The 22260-nt window shown below is 33.5% G+C and overlaps 1 protein-coding gene across 4 annotated transcripts in view; it reads right to left on the reverse strand.

The window, feature by feature from the left end:
* The window catches only part of GPD2 (glycerol-3-phosphate dehydrogenase 2), a 185881-nt gene that overhangs the window by 128014 nt on the left and 35607 nt on the right, over positions 1-22260 (reverse strand). For 3 of the 4 annotated variants that reach the window (XM_051986359.1, XM_051986356.1, XM_051986360.1), the window contains exon 2: positions 16316-16425. In XM_051986359.1, the coding sequence (XP_051842319.1) occupies positions 16316-16417 (102 nt within the window). In that variant the 5' untranslated portion in view covers positions 16418-16425. Of the gene's footprint in view, positions 1-16315; positions 16426-18777; positions 18845-22260 lie in introns of those variants that run through there. The other variant, XM_051986357.1, reaches the window with a different exon arrangement.

Consider the following 22260-nt stretch of genomic DNA (forward strand, 5'->3'; position numbering starts at 1 on the left):
CTGCAGTCATCTTGGATTTAAATTTTTGTGGTCTTAATTCAGCCTGGTTTTTTACTTGAAACTTATTGATATATTTTTATAACACACTCACTTCCTGATACATTTGCCTTCCCACCATAAAAAGTTAAGCAAAACCCAGCAACTATATCTGATAGCATCTGCAACAATCTGAACTTAAAGTCTGCAGTCTCTCTACTGAAAGAAAAATGTATTTCATCATCTGTTCTGGGCCAAAAATGCTCCTTATAATTAATCCCAGTTAATTAACCCTATCTTTCCAGGTTTGATTAACAAGGGAAGATCACTAGAAATGTTTCCTTCATACATTTTCCATTCTGAAGGAAATTGTATTCCAATGAAATGAGAAATGGAATACAGAATTTGGGGAATAAGATTTCCTTCTCACCTCTGTCACATAGAATCTTGGGCATCTTGTGAGGAACATTTTAGATGCTACCTGTCACAGTAAGCCTTTCCTGATCCATGTGGTTCTAATATTCCTAGACAAGGAGAACTCTCCTGACTCTGAGATCTTTATTCAGAAATTGTTCTATTATATATTTGATGTCATTCCCTTTCCATTTAATTACTTCCAATGATAGGAAACAAGGACCTCTATTCCGCTGACTTTTAATAGTGCAGGTATAAATGCCCTGCTTTGTAAGATGATATATTCTATTGTATACACACATCTTATATGAGATAAGGCACATAACATATTTATAAATAATAATATATCATTATATATGCATACCTGTATCTATACATGGATGTGTATGGATGGGCATATACATATTGTATATGCTAGTGTTCCATTAGGGCAAATATTATCTTGCTTTGTATTTATCTCTCCAATACTTAGCACAGTGTCTGGAGCATAGTAAACATTTAAATACTTCTTTTATACATTCATTCATTAGCATATATTCCTAATAATTGCATAGAATTTTGTAATTTTATTGTTTTCTTGGTTTAGTCAATCCAATAACATGTTTGTGTCAGACAAACATGAGGTGAACAAATAGAAGTGATAACAGTTTCTGTCTTTAAGAAGCTTATATTCAAATAAGGGAGACAACAGGTTCTATACCAATGGCATAGAACTTATGCAGAGTATATGGAAGGTAATCTCAGAGCAAGAAAGCCTTGATAGTTGAGAGGATCTAGAAAAGTCTCTTACAGAAGATAGATTTGAGTCTAAAAGAAGTCAGGAAAATTACCTGAAAGCTCCTTTATCTTCATTTTTATCATTCTTCTATTAGCAAGGGATCATAATTTTTCTACTCTATACAATCCTACCCTATCCTAAGTACCTGTTAAGAAAATAATAACTAATTCAGAAACATTAAAATATATAAGTGAAAGGCACCATAAAGAAAATTGCATGTATCAATTTTGAACTCATTTGGCTACTAGAGTTATATTTTCCTACACTCTATCAGATTTTCTTAAAATAGGTCATAATTGCATGAAAAGTGTGAATAATTTCCATATTCAGAAGTCATAAAATAGAGCTAATATAGCAAATTTTAACTATCTAGGAATAATTACACTACTTGTGACTCCCAATTGTGTTGCTTCATTACCACATTTGGAGTTTTCTTGGCAAAGATATTAGAGTGATTTGCCATTTCCTTCTCCAGTTCATTTTACATATGAGGAAACAGAGGTAGTAAACAGGATTAATTGATCTGTCCAATATTACAAAACTATTAAGTATCTGAGGCCAGATTTGAGGATGATTATTCCTGACTCCAGGCCTAGCACTCTAACTATTGCACTATCTATACTAGAGATAAATTTCCAGGTCATTAAAACTTTCATAAGGGAAGAAATTAGGAAAAAGCTAGAAGATAAAATGCAAATCATTCAAATAGTCTGCCTTTTCTTTCTTTTCTTCTTTCTTCCCTAGTAAGGGAATCCTAGCCATGACTAAAAATTTTTGCATGAGAGAAGGAAAGAAAGACTGTAACTATTGGCTGAAATATGATTTTAAAATTTTCTGTTGGTTTTATTTATCTATACTAAATATCTGTAATTAAGAATTGATTCATATTTTTGATTTCTTTCTTCAATGTACATCACAGTGACTAGCACATAGTTGGTGCCTAATGCTTATTGGTTGATCAATCATTGTGGAAACAGAATGGACTTAAAAGAAGGATAAAAGTCCTTCTATAATTTTTATTTGTAGCTGTTTCAGGAATATTTCTCTCCCAATCTCCCCAAATTAGAATGGACTAAGCCAAATTTCATTATTTCATGAGATGACAAAAATCATTTAGGTCAAAAGATTGAAAAAATAAAAGAAAATGAAAGTTACCTAATATAAAAAACAAAATACAGAAAAACTGATCAGAGATTTAAGACTCTTTAGACTACCTGAAAATTGTAATATTTTTTAAAAGCCCACATATTTTAATTTCATGAAAGAAAATTGCTTAGATTTTAGAATCAGATAGTAAAGTAAAAACAGAAATAATCCATCAATTATTTCCTGAAATACCAAAATAAAAACTCTAAAAAAAAAGTCATATGTAGTCAAAATGCAGATCTTCTAGGTCGAAGGAAAAAAACTGCAAACTGCATTAAGCAAAGTTCAGTCTCAAGAACCAAGTTTAGTATCACATGATTTAACAATACCACTATAAAAGATATGAAAGCATGGAAAACGATACTCCAAAAAACAAGAATAATTATTCAGCAAGACTGGATATAATCCTACAAGGGAAAAAACATAAGATTTCTAAGGAAGTAGAAGGCTTTCAAACATTTTTAATGAAAAGATCAAGATGAGTAGAAACTTCAAGCTAATAACATTGGAGTAAAAAGTAAGCATTCAGAAACGACTTTATAAAAATTAAGTGTTTGCATTGTAGTAGTGAGAGGGGATATAAAGAAAGCATCTCCTAAAAAGGGTTCATAGATTCAAGTATGATATAAAGAGCTTGTTTTCATCACATTGTAATATCTTCAAAGAAAGGAAATCAAAGGGTAAAAATACACTAGGAACAAAAGGGGAAGAATGAGAGGAGAGGAATTTATTATCTCACATAATTAAGGGATGCAAATAGAAGTCTATATAAAAATGAGGAAGGAAAAATCACATGAAAGTTATTCTGGACTGATGTAGAATATAAAGACAGAAAAACAATTCTACCATCAACCATGATTCCAAAGGATCATTGATTTAAAATGTTACCCACTATCTCCTGAAACATTACAGATAAAATATACAGAGTGAGACATAATTTTGAACATGGATATATTTTGTTTGATTATATATGTTTGATGAAGGGATTCTTTTTATAGTTGGAAGTAGATGCTTGATAATTAAGAAAAAGTAGAATTTAATATAAAAAGTGTAAATGAAGGGGTAATTCCCATAGCAAAGGGAAGAGTTCTCTCCTAGCTTAAGCTTTCACACCTACTGAAGTTAAGCAATGCTGGATCTCAAAGTCTACTTTGTCTTAGAGAAGGAGATGTAAGGAACAAATCAACTAAAATTAATTTCTTAAGCCTCAGCTATGTACCAGGCAAAGGTTTTAGGTGTTAGGGTTACCAAAAAAAAAAAAATTTAAACAGTTCCTGTCCTCATATAACTTACAATCTTTTGAGGGAGACAACATGTACATAAGTAATTTATACACACACACACAAAGAAACATATTTTTATGTATGCACATAAACATATGCACAAAATAAAAGCAAGGTAATTTCAGGAACAAAGTTCAAGAACCTGGGAGAGCAAAAAAGACCTCCCGTAGGAGTATGCTTTTCCCAGAGTTCCCCAATATCTGTGGTCTTCTACAAGAGGCATCTTTAAATAATAGAATCTTGTTATTTGAAGCTAAAAGCAAAAGGCAACAGTAGAGTTTACTGAGCAGTTAAGTTGTCCAACTAGCTCTTTAAAAGTACCACTTTTTAAAAATATACAATAGATTAGATAAGAGATACAACAATTATAAGACTACTGTAATAGTACAGGCAAGAAGTGATGAGGCTCTGAACTATAGTGGTGCAATAGTGCAAAGGAGACAAATTCCAAGAATGTTGAAAAGGAAGAATTGACAATATTTATTAATGAATATCCAGAGTAAAGAAATCCAGGATAATTTAAAAGGTTGTTAAACCAGGTAAAATGATGGAGTTTGGAAGAAGGGTGCTACATGCCAGAGAGCCAACTAGTGACAAATAAGAGGTATTCTGACAGACTCTTTAAGGAATTTTACTCTCTCCCTTACAGATCCTCATTGAGCAACTAACTATGTTTTATAGGAATTCAATTTTAGAAAAATTTCTCTTTTTTTTTCCTTTAGGCACCTGGGGTTAAGTGACTTGCCTAGGGTCACACAGCTAGGATGTGTTAAGTGTCTGAGACCAGATTTGAACTTAGGTTCTCCTGACTTCAGGGCTGGTGCTCTATCCACTGCGCCATCTAGCTGCCCCCGGAATCCATTTTTATAGGGCCAGATGTGTACATCTTTTGGAACACAAAGTCTTATAAAAATGAATGTTAAAAATCATTTTACATGTATTTGGAAAAATAAAATACTGAGGAAAAAAGAAAAAAGGAAATGCCAACTAGAGACAGACAACTATGAAAGCTGAATAAAGATTGAAGCATATTATTTTCATCTTTTTTGTTTGTTCTTGGTTTTTCCCTTTTGTTCTGATTTTTCTTTCACAATATGAGTAATACTGAAAATGTTTTAAATGATTATACATCTATAACCTATGTCAGATTGCTTGCTGTCTTGGGGAAGGAAAAGGAAAGAAGAAAAAATTTGGAACTTAAAATCTTACAAAAATGAATGCTGAAAAGTATTTTTACAAGTAATTGGAAAAATAATGAAAATTTTAAAAATAATAAAAGCTCTTAAAGTTTCTGGATTTCAAAGAAATAACTTACTATATGCAATCCAGTTTTTCTAGGACCATTAACAATAACCAGAAAATGCTTCCCTTGATCTTATTCTTATCCTCCATGTCAACCTTCTTCAGCATCTATTTACTGGGTTAAACCTTCCTAAAGGTCAATGAGAATCTCCTCTACCTGATGAGGAAGTTCACCTGCCATTTCATCTTTTCACTGGAGACTCTGAATCCTTCACACATACCTCCTCCAACATATATACTTGGACTGCAAGAACCATTAACTCATTACAATTCAATTAATCCAATTATCACCAACTGTTGGTATTCAGGTTGTGAAGGTGCTTGCTGCAGGTTCAGAATTGGAATTAAAGGAGATACTTGTAGCCCATCTAACAGTTAACTAGAGGTTTACCTATCCATATCATGACAAGGGCCAATTAATGAGCAAGGAAAGAGTCCTAAATTTAATGAATGAAAATTCCTCTGTCTCTGTGTGGCCATACTGCTGTCATGGTCAATCCTAAAGAAAAAAGCAGCTCCTACCTCCCTCATGGGCTGGCTTTTATACATGGGTCACCAGGGAAGCTACATTAGTAGTCTTAGTCACTGAAACAATTAAGTCTTGAGGATAGTTTCAATTGGCTTTTAACACAAAACTGTAACTTCAAGCCTAACTTCAAGGGCAGAGCCTGTTCATACCAACTTTCAAAAGTAGATTATTAAATTTTCAGTGTGAGCATTTACACCTCATAAATCAACAAATGCTATAAATGAAGGCTTGATTTATTAGGTTTTTTCATTGTCTAGACTTTAAAAAGTAATAGAGAAATGCAAATTAATAATGCAAATTAAACATAAGAGTATGTTAAACATTTGCCAGCACACTACTTTAGTAAAGCCAAGTCATTTGGCACTTTTTGAATTATGGATCCCAGTCTTCTGAGAGGCCTCTGAGTTTCTTGATATCCTCTTTCCCCACAGTGACCAAACAAAATGTTTAATGTGGATAAAAAATAATATTAATTATAGTCATTTAGGTGAACTTCTTACCATTTATCCCTAATTGTCATACAGTAGGTATACATATATCATTAAATAGGTGTCAGATTAATTTGGTTTTAAGTGTTGACTTAAACATAAAATATCCTTCACCATGTGTCCAATTGTCATGTAATAGCATTGTCATGTAAATATACCTTTGAAAAAGTTAAAGGGAAAAAGTAGCACTATCTGACTCATAACTTTGTAAATCAACTAATGAAGGGATATATATATACACACCAATATATCCTACAAACCTGCACATCCAGATGGAGGCTATTGGTGGTAACAGTCGTTCACTGTATCACATAAGGAAATGTCTACAAGAGAGATTCAGTGGAATGTTAAGACTGGGAAAAAAAGATGAAATGGACTTAAGAGAAGTAGCAAAAGTAAATGAAGTATGAAATCAGAGTGTAAAAAGAAAGGTTAGTTTTAAAGTTTGCAGGCTTTAATCAAAATCTACTGGCAGAAAAAAAAAACAAAAAGAAGATTTAAGCAAGTAGAAATAAGAGGAAAATCAGAGAAATCTGAAAGAAAGGTAAAGTCCCTTTGCATTAACTGTGAAAAGGATAAAGTAAAGCAAGAGTTTGGAGTTTTGGGTAAAGTTTTGAGAAGATTTTTTTTATCCTCACTGAAATGAGGAGGACATGTGAAACTTTTGGAGAGATATCATTTTCAGACAGCATTAAATCAAATTATAATACTAAATGGAAAATAGTAGCACATTATATATGTCTTTATATATATATAGTAGCAGGATGAATTTAAAACTACAAAAGATAACTTAAGATATAAGCTTCTATGCATTTAATATGTGTTAATTTTTAATGATTATTATTAATATGGCTATATGTTAACAAGAAAAAGCAATAATAATCTAGCTACAAGTTGTGATTAATAAAACTTTATTAGTAAAATTTTGCTATGAGGTAATATCTCTTGGTACTATAATATACTATTTTGAGTTTTGGTTTCAGATATGATTATCTGAATTGTCATTAAACCAAAAGTATAGCATTCAGAAGGAAAGCCATGTGTTGCTCAAAAGGAATGCAGTATGAGAACTGCTAAAAGTGGATATCTATGCCTAGGAAAGTTCGAAGAGATGACCTTGCATAGGAAAGGATAAACTCCTCTTGATTCAAGTTTCTCCCATTGTGCTATCTCCTTTTTGAATATGAAAATTTCCTACCTGTTTAATTCTTACCTTACTTATGATATTCTGTAAAAAAAATTGGAACTTTACTGAATAATCAGCTGTTATATAAGCTTTACCTGGAAGTAAATAGAAATAAGAAAGTTTTTCCCCAGCTATGCTTATGTCAAGTCAATCTGTGCCCTTGAAAGGATAATCTTGATACTGTTATAAACATATCCCTTTGTTATAAACTTTACTTTCATAGCAAATTTCTATAACCAGACAAGTGAATTGTAGAAATTTTTGTCATCGCAATACTAAATAATCAATATATTAATATTAAAACATCTCTTGAATCAGTATAGTTGGATGCAAGTATGAAAGCTTTTATTGTTTTCAATATGAATTTGTGATTAACTTCCTATAACTAGGAACTAGTTTTGGAACTAGTAAACTAGGTAAATGTGTTTTTTTAATTCACCAAATCCTTGCTAATGGTTACATATTCATGTATAAGATTAGGCTATTTCCTCTAAGATCTAGGAGAGTATGTGAAGATATATATACATATACATAATTTTCTTTCGAATGTTTCTAATGGGAAATATAGGCTTTGAGTATGTTTTAGTAATAATTTCTCAAAATTGGATAAAGGATTTTGCATGTAAGATTGCATGAATGATTGTAAAGAAAATTTTAAATCAGGATTTATTTTTTTCCTACCATGACCTCTCTCTCTGACAATATTAAGAAAACATTTTATAAGTCATGACCTCAGAAAGCCTTTTTAAGAGTCTTCATCCTGTTGATAGCATTATCTATATTAGGTACAAGATTCAAATAAAGATATGAAAGAGCAAGCAGTATGAAATTCTTGAAAGTTTCAGATGAATTACAGGTTCATAATTTGATGGTTGTCTTATAACTCTGATGTTAATAAGATTAGCTCTAGAAAGTTTGATCTGGCTTTTCACCACATGAATTAGTTACTGGAAAGCCAAATTTAGGAGACTGTACTAAATTATATGTAATCTTATTACTGGCAGATTTAAACAGCACTGCTTAGAAAAACTTAAGAAGTAGTAGATGCACTGGAAGGAATCCTCTCCAGAACTGCTCTGAGAACTAGGTTTATTCCAGAATTACTAAGGTTAGAGCTTTCCAGGGACCAGATAACTAAATAGGACAATTAGGACTTAAGATGAAATGTTCTGATTAAATGGATATTGAAGAGATTTGATGCTATTTAATACTGATGACCATTATTTACAGTATTTTGGTTTTGATATTTCAAAGTATTCAAAAAACACTATGTGCCTGAAAGAGAGATAAGCCATAATTTGTTATATTTATTATTTGGGGATTAGGGTCATTCTTCCTGCAATTTTTGGTCAACTAAAAGCCTGTCATCTATTTTTATTAAATCTTTCTTTAAAGGAATTCTATCAAGCTCTAAATTAGATAAGTAGTAAGGAGGACAGGATGGCACTATGTAACTATTTTAATTAATTTCCTTTGAAATAACCCAGCTTTCTGCTCCTATAATTATGCTCTTGCCAATATGACAATGTTGAGTTCCAACCCAAAAGATAGGATTATAGATTATTATTTATCATTGTTCAATATTGTTTGAACCTAACTTCATGAAGCTAAAAAAATTGTCTAACCCAAAAAACTTATTATATAGCTAAGAAATGCTCCAGGGAAGCCAAATGTTTGTAAAGAATCTTTAGATCATGTCCAGTGCTCTTTGGATCCCCGTAGATCTTTTCTGGATTAGAGTCTGCCCAAAGTTTGTGTTTTGAGTTCCCCAAAACAGACTGACTTACCTGATAATATATATCTCAAAATGCTCTGTAATGGGCCAGAATGCTGGAGAAATGTACTTGAAACAAGGATTCTTACAAACAAGGCATTAGGCTCAATGGAATTGATAAAACAATGGTTATCTAGTTTAGCATGTAATGCAGTATCATTGATTTAATCTTACTACTACAAATAATGGTTCCCTAGTGATATAATGATTGGCTTATACTCCCTAGGATGAATTGATTTAATTGTAATAGAGCATATAAATTGGGGACAAACTCAGCAACAAGGGAGAAGACTTGACCAGCCTCATAGTGGCTCTCTTATCTTCATCACTTCTCCACTGAGACCAAGACCCATTTGAAGGTTCCCCAGAAAGCTAGCCCAGCCCCAGGCGAAGGAAACAATAAAGACTTTGGACTTTATTCCTAACTATTCTTGTGGTGATTATTCTGCTAAAATCAAGGGTGGTCCCAAAGCCCTCCAGAAAGCTAGCCTGGACATTACACTGCCCTTGTCTAGGAGACTGCATCTTGCCTATGTGAAGCTTATCAGGAAAACGTTCTTGTCTGAATTGGTATAGTGTGTTCCATTTAATCTCACAAAGTCTCTCCCTCCCTTTCTTTCTCTCCCCCCATGATCTAATAAATTTATTTCAGATTTTGGGAATTGTACTATCGAGCAATGCTTTAAAAAAAAAAAAAAGAAAGAAAGAAAGAAAGAAAAGAAAAGAAAAACATATACACCTCATTTGCAAATTTCTCTCAAATGCAGATTATATATCTCTCACCCACTCTAAAGTTGCCATCTACTCCATTTTCCTTAGTCTCTTAGCAACTCACAGCCTACTCAAAGCCACCTTAGTCAATATTTTTCTCAAGAATTAGGTATCTTTCTTTTTCCTTTTTTTTTCTTATTTTGTATTTAAATAAATTTTTAAATTTTTAATAAATAAAATTTGAAAAAATAGATTAAATTTTTAAAAGAAAAAAGTTAAGGCATTATGCATATTTCTCTTTCTCTTCTCTTCCAATCCTTGTTTTGTTACCTCAGGGAAATCCATCTCTTACTCTTAATTCCATTTGAATCTCCCAAACAATCCTGATCATCTCTGACAGATATAAAAGTAGGGTTAAAGATAAATCTGAATCAAAGAAAAGGTAAAAGTACTGAAATAAAATTAGATCTAAAAAGCAGAGCTATCAAATTCTAAAGTCCTTGACAGAATCCAGTAGACCTCTTAAGACTCTACAAAAGTTTCCATCTACCAGCCTCTCTAATTAAACCTGCTTCTCCTTAAGCTCCAGCATTCAAAATAAAATAACGTACCTTTTTCTATTTTAGTTAGCAGCATTAGGACAATATCATTTCTTCCATTTCTGATACCATATGTCAAATAGTTTGGGTAAATTGTAGAATGACAGATCTAGAACTGAGACACACCAGAGAATAATCTAATGCAATCTTCTCATTTAATAGATGAAAGAACTGAAGTACAGAGGTGGTAAGAACTTGGCTAAGATTACACTGATAAATTAAATATTGTGTATTAACCTAGAAGTCTAGATGTATCATTTTACAATTTTATGAGAGGAAATTAGTTCCACTTAATAGCTGACAAATGTAAACTTTTGGAATACTATCTCCAAAACCTTTGAACATATCAGCCTTCCAATTCAATTGCAATTGCCATGACCTTTGCTTCATCCTATTTAAACCACTCACAAAGATGATCACAATTTAGAGCTTAATCATTCAAACCTGTTCCATTTCCACTATCTTGATCTCTGAAATTCCCCTATCTGACCACAATCTCTGTCCTTGCACTAATTACAGAACTTCACTCAGATCCACTAAATTCATTCTTGTATCCTCAGCATGCCCTCTGGTTTCCCAATATCTTGTTTTCTAAATCACCTAATCCTGTTCTGGTCTCATTCCCATTGTTCATTCTTGACCATCTTGTAGTTAAATATTTTCTACCCTTGAATAGATCACTCTCCTCTTCCTTTTTAATAGTTACAATCTGGTGACTTCCACAGTTGGTGACCACAACCATGCATTATCTCTGCTCTTCTGGAGGACTGGGTAACCCAGAAATTTATCTTATATAACCCTCAATATGGTATTGGCAATGTTTTTATTAACCTCAAAATGAACTTCAAACACCATGGCTTTTTCAAATTTACTTTCATGCCCCAAACACCTACCTTAATCCCATCTTTCCCTTAGCAGATGATCCGTCTACCACTACATTATACTCTCTTTCTCAGCAATCTATTATATGCCCATGGGTTTATTTGTTATTCTTACTTAAATGATTCCCGAATCTATGTGGCTTACTTCAATCTATTACCTAAATTCTAATCCCAAAATCCAATATATATCTCAAGTTTGAGGTTCTATAAGCACCTTAAAAACTAACATATACAAAACTGAACTCATATTTTCACCACCACCCTCTCCTAACTTCATTTCTGTTGAAGGTACCACCATCCTCCCAATCACCCATTATTGTAATCCTAAAGTTATCCTTGATTGATTATTCCCTCTCCTTTATTCCCAAGTCCATGCTAAGTTCTATCAATTTTGCTTCTACATTTCACTGTTTCTAATACCAGTCTTCCAGTCTTCATTTCCATAAATGCTATCCTAAATTAGATTATCATTACCTCAAGCTGGAGCCATTGTAATGGTCCTGGGACAGATTACCCTGCATCCAATGTCTCCCACTTCTCCAATCCACTTTTTTTTTCCTTTCTTTTTTTTTTCTTTTCTTTCTTTCTTTTTTTTTTGGCTGGGGAAATTGGGGCTAAGTGACTTGCCCAGGGTCACACATCTAGGAAGTGTTAAGTGTCTGAGGCCAAATTTGAACTTGGGTCTTTCCTGACCTTCAGGGCTTTTTATACAGATGACAAAAAAAATTCATAAGGTATATGTCTGACAATGGTATCTCTTATAGAAAAACTTTCAATGACTTTCTATTGTCTCTTGAATAAAGTACTCCTTAAGTCCTCTAGGATAAAAGCTTTCCTCTACCTGGTTTCACCATACGTTTTAAACTTTATTTTGCATTATTGCTCTTATATGTGCCACTTTTCTGACAAACTAGAAAACCAAAAGCTTCTCTAACATTAATTTCTATCTCTTGCCTCTGCACATCCAGGAGCCATTCCTACGGCTGACATGTTCTTTCTCATCTCTTCTCACTGAAATCATTCTCTTCCTCTAAACCAGAGGATTAATCATCACCTTCCTGGGTTGTTGTTAGTCCTACAGGAGGTGATGCCTTGACATGCTTGTTAATCCTATCAGGGAGAGGATGTCATGACATGTAAGTGAACTGAATTTAAGTGAGAGAGGTTGTGCAAGGTCATTTGTTTCAATTTCCCCTTCTGATCCATCTGGGTCAGTGGCCAAATATACATCAGAACGACTGGAGAGGGCCCTGGATGCAGTGGGAGACCTTGGCCTTTTTAAGCTAAGGTCTTCAGGAGGTCTCAGTTTGACTGAGGCTGCACCCATTCAGTGATTAAGGATAAGTAATAATTGTGTCAAAGAATCTCCTGTTTCATCCAGTCAAAAAAAAAATCTAAATAAATAAATCTGGGTTTCTGGCCAAAACAGAAATGATTACTATTTACATTCAATGTGAGTCAATCAAGACCTAAATAATGACCAAATGAAGCTTGGCCAGAGAACTATAGATCAATGAGAATCAGAGTGGTTTTGGTTTAAGGCATGATTCTTAACAAAGAAATGTAGGAGGTAGAGATTCAAAAGAATGGAGGGGTGGGGAGGGAAGCGTTTAAGAGCATCTGTAGGAAAGGGTATGGATCCCTCACTTTTCCTAATTGCCCACTCATCTCCCTCTCCAGAAAAAAAGATATTCTTTCCTCCTCAATTTTTAGGTCCTTTGATGGATCTCTCTTCTTTCGCCCCTACATGCCTTACTTCTTGTAATATGCTTATCTTTTTAAATGTCATACATTACTCCAGCTCAGCTGTACGCCAAGCACCTAGCACATGACTTGAACATGTTATTACATGCTTATTCAATTTGTTGAATCACTATTCTGGGATAACCAAGAGCACACTGAAGACAATTATTCCCATATCAGGTCAGAAAGAGACAAAAGGGCCAGAATCCCAAGAAGACATGCAAGGACTGGTTCACAGAACAGAACATTCAAAGTCAAATTTAGCAATGACTAATTTTTTCTTAAAGTAGGGAATAACTTTGTCAAAAGTCAGTTCAGAAAACAGGGGGAAAAAATCAAGCTGTTTTTGTTGACATACTTGAAAGATTGTATGATTATCACAAAATACAGAATTTGTTTTCTTCTACCATCAACATGTGGTATGATGAAAACATGCCTGAGTAAATTAGCCTTAGCTTCTACAATGTGTAGCATGTGGGGGCAAATGATTTTATGGATCTTGAAGGCAGAAAGGTCTTTGCCCCAGTCCACATCTGATTGGCAGCAACATGCTGAGAAAGGACTAAGGGATGCCCATGGCCAGTTTGTATCAATAGCAAAAGTGGCTTGTCCTCTTCTGTGTCAAGCCCTTTGGCTAAGTTCCATCCTGCATCCAAATTGTGCATTTATAAGAATAGCTGAAAGGGACATAAATCATCACAAAGAAATGCCGTTTACATGATAGTTAAATGACTTTTTGGCCATTCTTTTTTCCAAATGAGCTCATCAACTCATGGATATGAATTATCTGCATTTGTTGCTATGTGGTCTATTATATTACTTGGATGTACTGCTTATTTACCTTTGGAATTTAAGATTCTTTTGGGAAATAAAGTACCTTCTACCTCCCTCCTCCCAAAATAAAAGAAATGAAAAAAAAAAAAAAAGAAACAAACATAGGAGGAAGACTCATTGAGTTTTAACATTTTGATTTAGAAAGATGTTTTTAATTTATTTTACTCTTCTACACATATCCTATTAAAGACATCATGACTGAAATCCAGCAAAGCAAAATGTAAAATAGTATTTTTTCCAAGTACACTGTAAGTTCAGAAGAAAGAGTGCACTTGGTGTGTTTAGATATGTATACTGTGTACAGATTTAGTACTCGTTCATGATACTAGATATCATGACCTTTGGCAATGGCATTTTCAAGTATCATTTCAGCTATCACCAGTAAGAAAATACACTAACCCCATAGTCCCCACATCCCTAAGAGAGCACTATTTTTTTAAATAGCTAGAAAAGGAATGGCATGGCATCTTTTCATTACTACTTTTGAGGAAGGTGATATTTAAAAAGAAATGATGCATCTATCAAGGTCATGATTGGCAAGGGCATTTCATTTTAATGCCCGCAGTAAGGTTGCTGGGAAAAAAACTCATTTGGGAATCTGCTTATAAATTTCAGAATTTAAACCACCATAAACATCATACACATTTTGGAATCACATGGACCAAACTGTAAAGGATCCAAAGTCAGATATTCAATGATATATAACCAACTAGTTAAGGGATTTTTAAACAAGTAAGTATTCATGGTTTAGCAGCATTGCTATCATGGACCAACATAGAGTAGGGCACAGTTAGAAACCATGTCATGAATTCCTCTGGCAATTTGGTGAAGCCTATGAACTCCTCAGAATCATATTTTAAGTGCATAAATAAAACTTATGATTACAAAGGAAAATAATTCTGATGAAATACAGTTAACAAAAAAAGAACCTCTGCCATAGAGATAAAAGGACAAGAAATATGATCAAGTAGACCTGTATTCAAGTCACTTAATATAACCAAGACTCAGTTTCCTCAACTGTAAAATAAAAATAATGCCAGTTGTACCTATCCCAAAAGATTGTTTTGATCTTGAATACATTTGCTGAATAATTGTAAATAAATATAATTTTTTAAAAGTGCTTTGCAAATCTTAAAGTGCTTTATAAATAAATAACAGTTATGATTAGAGAGATGAGGTATGGAGTAGTGGAAAAACCATAGGATAAGGGAAGTCAGAAAGTTGGGTATAGTTCCTGCCATTGATTGTTATTAGTTCCATAACCACAAGAAAAAAAAGTCATTGATCTTCAGACTTCAATTTCCTCAAGTGTAGAGTGGGTTTAATAACAATGCCTACAAGGGTACTTCTCAGATTTGTCATGATAATTTATGTAAAAGTGCTTTGCAAACCTTAACCACCTAAATAAATATCAGCTATTATTCTCATAATTACTGCTCTTCAGGATGGAGAATTATAAGCAGCTTGTATGATTGCATTACATAGTATCATCAAGAACAAAAACTCACACAGTTGCCTAAAGATAAAGGATTCCCATGTGGCAGAACTCAAAGCAGAAAGCACAAAAGACAGTATCAAGTAGTTCATCTTTAACATGGCTAACACTCCAAAATAATAGTGCACAAAGAGCAAGTAGGGGTTATTTTTGACCTCAGCCTCCAAAATCAAGTTATGTTTCAGTTGACTTTGATAGAGGGAAAATGTAATACTGGACTTCAAAACTTTAAGACCAGGCATTCAGGGGATAAAGCACCACCCCTGAAGTCAGGAGGACCAGAGTTCAAATGTGACATCAGATACTTAACACTTCCTAGCTGTGTGACCCTGGACAAGTCACTTAACCCCAATTGCCTCAGCAAAAAAATAAAAAATAAGAAAAAAGACCAGGCAATCAACTGACATCAGAACAGGAAGAAAAGTCTAGCACTAGCTCTTAGAGGAATGTAAAGTAAAGCAGTGAAATAATCAGGCTTAATTAATAATCATCTGCCCTAAGACTGGAGATAACAAAAGGTTAACCTCTTCCAGATTTTGCATCATGAGCTTTACTGACATCTTTTTGAGCTAGCAAAAGAGTAGATTCATAGCAAAAACCAGTAACAGCAACAATTTTAAAAGCAAAAACAATACAGGGAAATCTTTACAATTTTCATGTCCTCCAGAAGCTACCTCTATCTGTATACAATCAAAAATAGAAATAACAGGGACCTTTTAAAGTAAAGGAGATCAGGCTTATAAATAGGGCTTTTGAGTACTCTTTATTTTCCCAACATAGTCCCTTTTCACAAAATCAAATACATGGAAGATAAGCATTTGTGTGAACAAGACAATAGAATACCCAAAAGAAAAATTCCTGGAACTTGTAAATGAAGAGGTCTTTTAAAGCAAGAAAGCCCAAACAAAACTTCAATGGTAAAATTCTTTCTGCTAATGACTTTCATATCTTTAGGGGAAAAAAGGCACCTATCTTTAGATATCTTTTCATATCTTTAGGGAAAAAAAAGACCTGAAGCATCATTAATACAGTACTCTAAATCAATGCTTCCAAATCAAACTGAGAAGCCCTTGACAGTAATTTCTAAACAAACCCATTAGCTTATACACTCCCCATATACAGTACTTCAACAGTCTTAAGTTTCATATTTTAATCAGCAAATGTATAATTACTTACTTGCTTCCTTCTGTACTGAGCAAACTGAGAGAGGCCTAGCACAGTGGCAAGTGCACCTCCTCCAACCAAGGCTGTCCCTCTGATAGCTTTTTGAAATGCCATTTCTTAATCTATCAAAAGTAAGAGAAAGAAACAAGAATAAAGTTAATTTTAACCAAGAAAATCCAAAAAAATAAGAAACAATGGTGAAAAACAAAAATTATTTCACAATATTAAAAAAACATATAAAATGAAAAAGGTAGAACAGCATGATCAAATATAAAATGTAATTCAAAATAGCTTCAACCATCTATAGAGTCTAACTCTTAACACACACACACACACACACACACACACAAACACAATGAATTTATCTAGCCTAACTGTCCCATGACTCAAAATTGATGAAGAAGTCATTTTAATTTGACATTATATCCTATCCTTCAGAATTTTCCAGTTTATTCCCTTTTCCAATAGGAGACTTAACAAATTGTTATTTTGTTGTCACTTAACTAAACAAAAATCTTACAGTTTCTTCTCTGGCAAACTTCTGAGCAAGTTCAATGGTTTTCTTGAAAATTCAAACTTCCCATTAAGGTGCCCTGACTAATCTAGCAGAGTCACACACACTAAACTTATATCCCACAAGTGAGAGTAAGAAAGATCAAAAACAGAAAGGAAAGGGGTGGAGGCTAAGGAAAGAATTCCTTGATCCTCCCAAAGAGTAACAAACATCACAATATGGTTGTTCCGGTAGGCAGACAGCTAGACAGCTTTTTATTGCAGTATGAATTGGTTACTTGATTTTAGAAGAGTTAAGAGTTTTAAGGAAATATCTTCCACTTAATTAAAATTTATTTCTTCCTGACTATATCTTTCTGAAAATTACATTGTATATTTTGAGTTTAAGTTCATTAATTCACCTTTTTTTCTAATTTAAAATCTTTCTACTTTTGGATAACTACATTACACAGCTTTTAGTTTGTTCCCTAGTAATTTAAATATATAAAAAATGTGTATATATGTGTATTTAGATATAGTTATGCATATCTATCTCTCATCCCAGCACTCTCACAGCTACCTGTGTCTTGGGAAAATTATTTCACTTCTCAAGCCTCAATTTTCTTTATCTTGAAAATGCATAAGCATTGAACTAGATGATTTCTAAGATAATCTTTTGGCTCTAAATCTATGCTCTTTCTTAAATTAAATAATACACAAGTGAAAAGGAAAAAAATTCTCAAATGTAATTTTTGTCAATTAGCCTTTCTATCCTCTTTCCATTATACCTCCTTAAAACTGCCTTGCACATCGCAGACTTGTAATAAGTATTTATTGTTGCTCAGAAGATCATAAATTCAATTACTAAAAGTACTAATAGATCTTGTAAATAATGAAGTTGTTACTTGCAAGTTCCATAATAAAGAGATTCCATAACAATGGCACCTGGCACACCCATTTCTCAGAGTCCACTTTAGATATTCCCCAGGCAAGAGAGCACCAAGATCACAGATCTAAAAGAGGAAGAGTCTCTAAAAGAGAATCACCTACTTCAACCTCTTCATTTTACAAATGAGAAAATGAGGCCCAAAGAAATAATTTGCCCCATCACAGCAAAATCAAGACTCAAACTCATTTCCCCAGTTCTCTTACCACTGAACCATTGAGTTTGAACCACATCATTTGTACCTTACAGGCACCTCAAATCTGAACTGATAGATATATGGCACACAAATAATTTCACACTTTCAATTCTGAAAAGTGCTAAGATGTTCCCCACTTTCCCATCCCTACTTAATACATGGAATACTCTGGGGAATACAGAATGTGCTCAGGTGTTTTACCTGTCTCTCCCTCTATACGCTGGATGTTATATAATTTTTAAAATTTTATTTGCCATACACACTGGATAAGCACAGTATGATTGTTTAAAAAAAAAAAAAAACTGGCTGAGGGAAAATAACTTTTGAATCCCTTGGATTTCATATTTAAAAAGATAACAATGCTTCATGTCCTTAAAATTGCATTTCAACTTCTCCCTTCACCCAACTGCCTCAGACAAAAGCATAACTACTTCCTGGCATTCCATTTTAAATTGAGAGTTTTGTGTATTTGGAAAGATGTTCTCAAGAAGAAACAGCTCACAAGACATCTTTCATATATGCCTTCAGGGAGTATTCTTCTTCACCATCTGTTTATATACCAAACATATCCCCTCCTTTCCCTGTCCCCAAATTCAGGAAGAATGGCCAGAGTTTACTAAGTACCAATATTAATAAGTGAACTAATATAAATCTATCACCCAAAGCCATCTGCCATGAAAGACCCCCTTGTGAGAAGCTCACACCTCACTTGGTCTTTACAGAATCCCACCCTGCTTTGACAAAACTATGAGTACCCAGGTCCTTTCCCAAGAACCTATTTCTAACAAAGATAACAGCCTATTCTATTTCACTAACCAAATTATCAATTAAAGTGCTTGCCTCAGAGAAATAAGCCTGGTTGCCCCATTGACATTTGCCTCATGGCTGACTGGTTTTTTAACTCAGAATACAGTTCCTTCTTGTTATGTTGGTGTTGTCACTGATGACATCACAAAGGCAGTAATACATTTCACTTATCTGATCTAATAAATAGGGCCTAGACAGTCAAGTCTATGAAAATTTTGCAGTCCTCTAATTCTTATCAGAACAATGTGGATCTCTGAGTCTACTCTGTCCACATTATCTTGCCCTAATCTGATTTGTTTGAAATCATTTACTAAGGCATATGCTCATAGAGTGTTTTAATGATTTTCCTCTCCCTTCCATTCTATCTCTTAATCCAGAAAATTTTAAATACTGAACCAAATTTTGATTTTCCTAAATTCTGAAGGATTTTGATTTGTTATAACATTAGATTGTAAATTCCTTGAAAATAGGGATTGTCTTTTGCTTCTTTTTGTATCCCTGGGATTTGGCACAGAGCCTGGAAATAGTAGATGCTCAATAAATGTTTGATTGATTGATTACAAAGATGTACATAATTCCTTAGTAATTTCTCTGTGAAATAACCTGTTTTAAGTACTACCTCATAACCCAAACACATAGGTTATCTGTTTAATTGGAAACTAATTATTACAGATGGCACAAATGATATTCAGGCAGATATTCTCTGACATATCTAAAATCCAATCTGCTCTAGTTCCACAAGCTCTGACCTTCATCTTTCTTCATTTCCCCAAAAGAAAATATTTTTAACTTTCAAATCCAACACTAAAGCATATACAACAGGATGTCAGTCCTGTCCACTGAGCTTCTCTAGGAAAAATGAAGAAAACCTTGGCAAAGTAACAGACTAGTACCCCAGGACCAAGAAGTTAAAGAAAAACCTTTGTCAGGAAGAAGCATGTTGTAGACTAATGCAAACACTGATAGCTAATTCAAAGCAAAAATTCCTTTCCCTCTCATCATTACTTATTATTCCTTAATCCTAAGCATTATACTTCCAATTTAAGTAGTAGTAGAGTGAGGTATAGATTATGTGCATTGAACATTTTTGAATTTTTCAAGGAAAATCTTGATTTATAATTCTCACCCACAATCTTTTCATACAAGGGGGGAGACAGAAGAATAATTTTCCATTAGTATCCACAATGTCAAGAGATCTCTAAGAAGGTCACCAGGATCACCAGAACTGGATTGTATAGGTATGTATTGGTTAAAATCTGGACTGCTAAAGGGCATAATCATAATTATGGGAACACAAATCCATTAAAATGTGAGTATCATTATCTGTTTATTCATCTAGCAAAGGATAGAAAAAATAAGATCAAAGAAACAGAAAATATAAAAGGGATAATATACTGCTTTTTCATATTAGACAGACAGGATAGCCTCATAATCAATATGCAATGAATTATAGAGAAGAATGAAGCAGTGGGATCAAATATTGTAATACATATTATATAGGTTTTAAAGGAACATACAATTAAAAATGAAAAGGATACTTAATGTTCACCTTTACCAAAAATGCTTAACCTGGCAACCATGAATAAACTTTAAGTAGTCCATAAAATGTAATAAGAAGGGTGGGGATTATTTTCATTAACCTCTAACTGAAATTTAGCATTTTCTTTGATTATTTAAGACCATTATTCTGATAAGTATAGAGGAATTGCATATTTAACATATATAGGATTGCTTTTCATCTGAGAAAGGAGGTGAGATGAGGGAGGTAAGGTAAGGGAGAAGAAAAAAATTGGGAGCACGGGTTTTTGCAGGAGTGAATGCTGAAAATCATCTATACATATGTTTTGAAAATAAAAAGCTTTAATTAAAAAATATTCTGTGATCCGTAGACTATATCAGACAGCCAAATAGGCCCATGACACACACAAAGGGCTAACAACTTCTGATTACAGATACTCGTTTATTTAATGATGAAGGAATTAAGCTCCAAAGACATTAAATACCCACAATCACTCAAGTAGTGACTCGAACTCAAATGTCTAAAACAGAAACTAATTATCTTTACCTGTCCCCTAAACCCACCACTTCAAGAAAAGTAAATGGTTCAGAGGATAGAATACTGGATTTGTGGTCTGGAAGACCTGAGTTCAAATTTCACCTCAAATGCTTCTTAGTAGTGGAATCTTGGGCAACTCACTTTATCTCTTTAGCCCTCAGTTTTCTCATCCATAAAATGGGGATAAAAATAGTACGAGCCATAAAACACTTTTGTGAAGAATAAATGAAATAATAGTGTTTCACAAGTTTTAAAATGCTATTATTAAATTACTATTATTAAATCATTCAGGTTTATAATTTAGGAATACATCCTTGACTCTGTATTCTTTTTCTGTCAATCAATTAGGAAGAATTATCAATTGTGCCTCTTCAACATCCCTTTCAACTAGTCCCTTTTCTTCAATAACAAGACCCCCAGTTTAGGTCAGGGGCTTAAAACCTCTCACCTCAACTATTACAGGAGATTCTTTGCTTAAATAACCTTTAACACAGAATCATTGATTTCATTATTTATTCTCTCTTTAATCACTGTATGTTATTTTGTTGTTATTTGGGGTTTTGTTGTTTGAAATGTTGCAAACCAAATATTCTACTTGTTTTTTTTTTTTGCAAGAATATCTACAAACTGTCTTTTTTAAGAATACTTTTTTTCATTGATAATTAAGTTATTTTTTAGACTATGGCATTAGGAATTAAAGATAGGGCTCCTTTACTTTTTAGAATGTATTATTCCACTCCTTTCTATGACTAGCCAATGAATAATTTTCAGTTGGCTCTAGCCTTACATCTCTCCCTCAGGGTATCCCGAGAAGTTTGTGGGAGTCATTTTTCTCTGCCTGGCTAAGCCTCTACTGGTTGTATTTTCCCCTTATTGACTAATTAGCACTACAATTCCACTTAACAATATAAAATCAATTACCTTTTATAAAGGGATTTTTATTTTACTTCAAAGATATAGAAAAACAATGTACAAACATTTCCCCCAAAACTTGGGAGTATCACCTCAACCAGGAAAGAGAGAAGGGCCTATGGACTTAGGCCCGAAATTTAGCATAATTCAACCAGTTTCCAAGAAAATACTGTTGCTGATCTGGAATCCTAAAAATTACTCTCCAAAATTACTCTTTGCTTTTTAGGACATCAATCCTATTTTGGCAACAATATGCATCCTGCATTCTGACTTCTAGATTGTTATAGTTCACTCTTCCAACCAAATAAGAGACACTACTCTCTGAACCCAAAATAGAAAAGGATAAAAAAAGGCCCCATTTCTGGCACACCATATGGCCCAAGACCTTTCCCTATGCAGCATGGTTTCTTTCCAGATATATCATACTACTAAATGTCCAAAACTGGTTCAGGCCAAGATACAAACAGTTCCAACTACACAGCTAAGCAAAAAGGTTCCTCCCAACTATGATTAGTCAACAAACCAGTTAGAAAATGCCTGGGTATGCT

The sequence above is a fragment of the Antechinus flavipes genome, chromosome 3 (genome assembly GCF_016432865.1).
Source record: "Antechinus flavipes isolate AdamAnt ecotype Samford, QLD, Australia chromosome 3, AdamAnt_v2, whole genome shotgun sequence".
In the NCBI taxonomy this organism is placed as follows: Eukaryota; Metazoa; Chordata; class Mammalia; order Dasyuromorphia; family Dasyuridae; genus Antechinus; species Antechinus flavipes.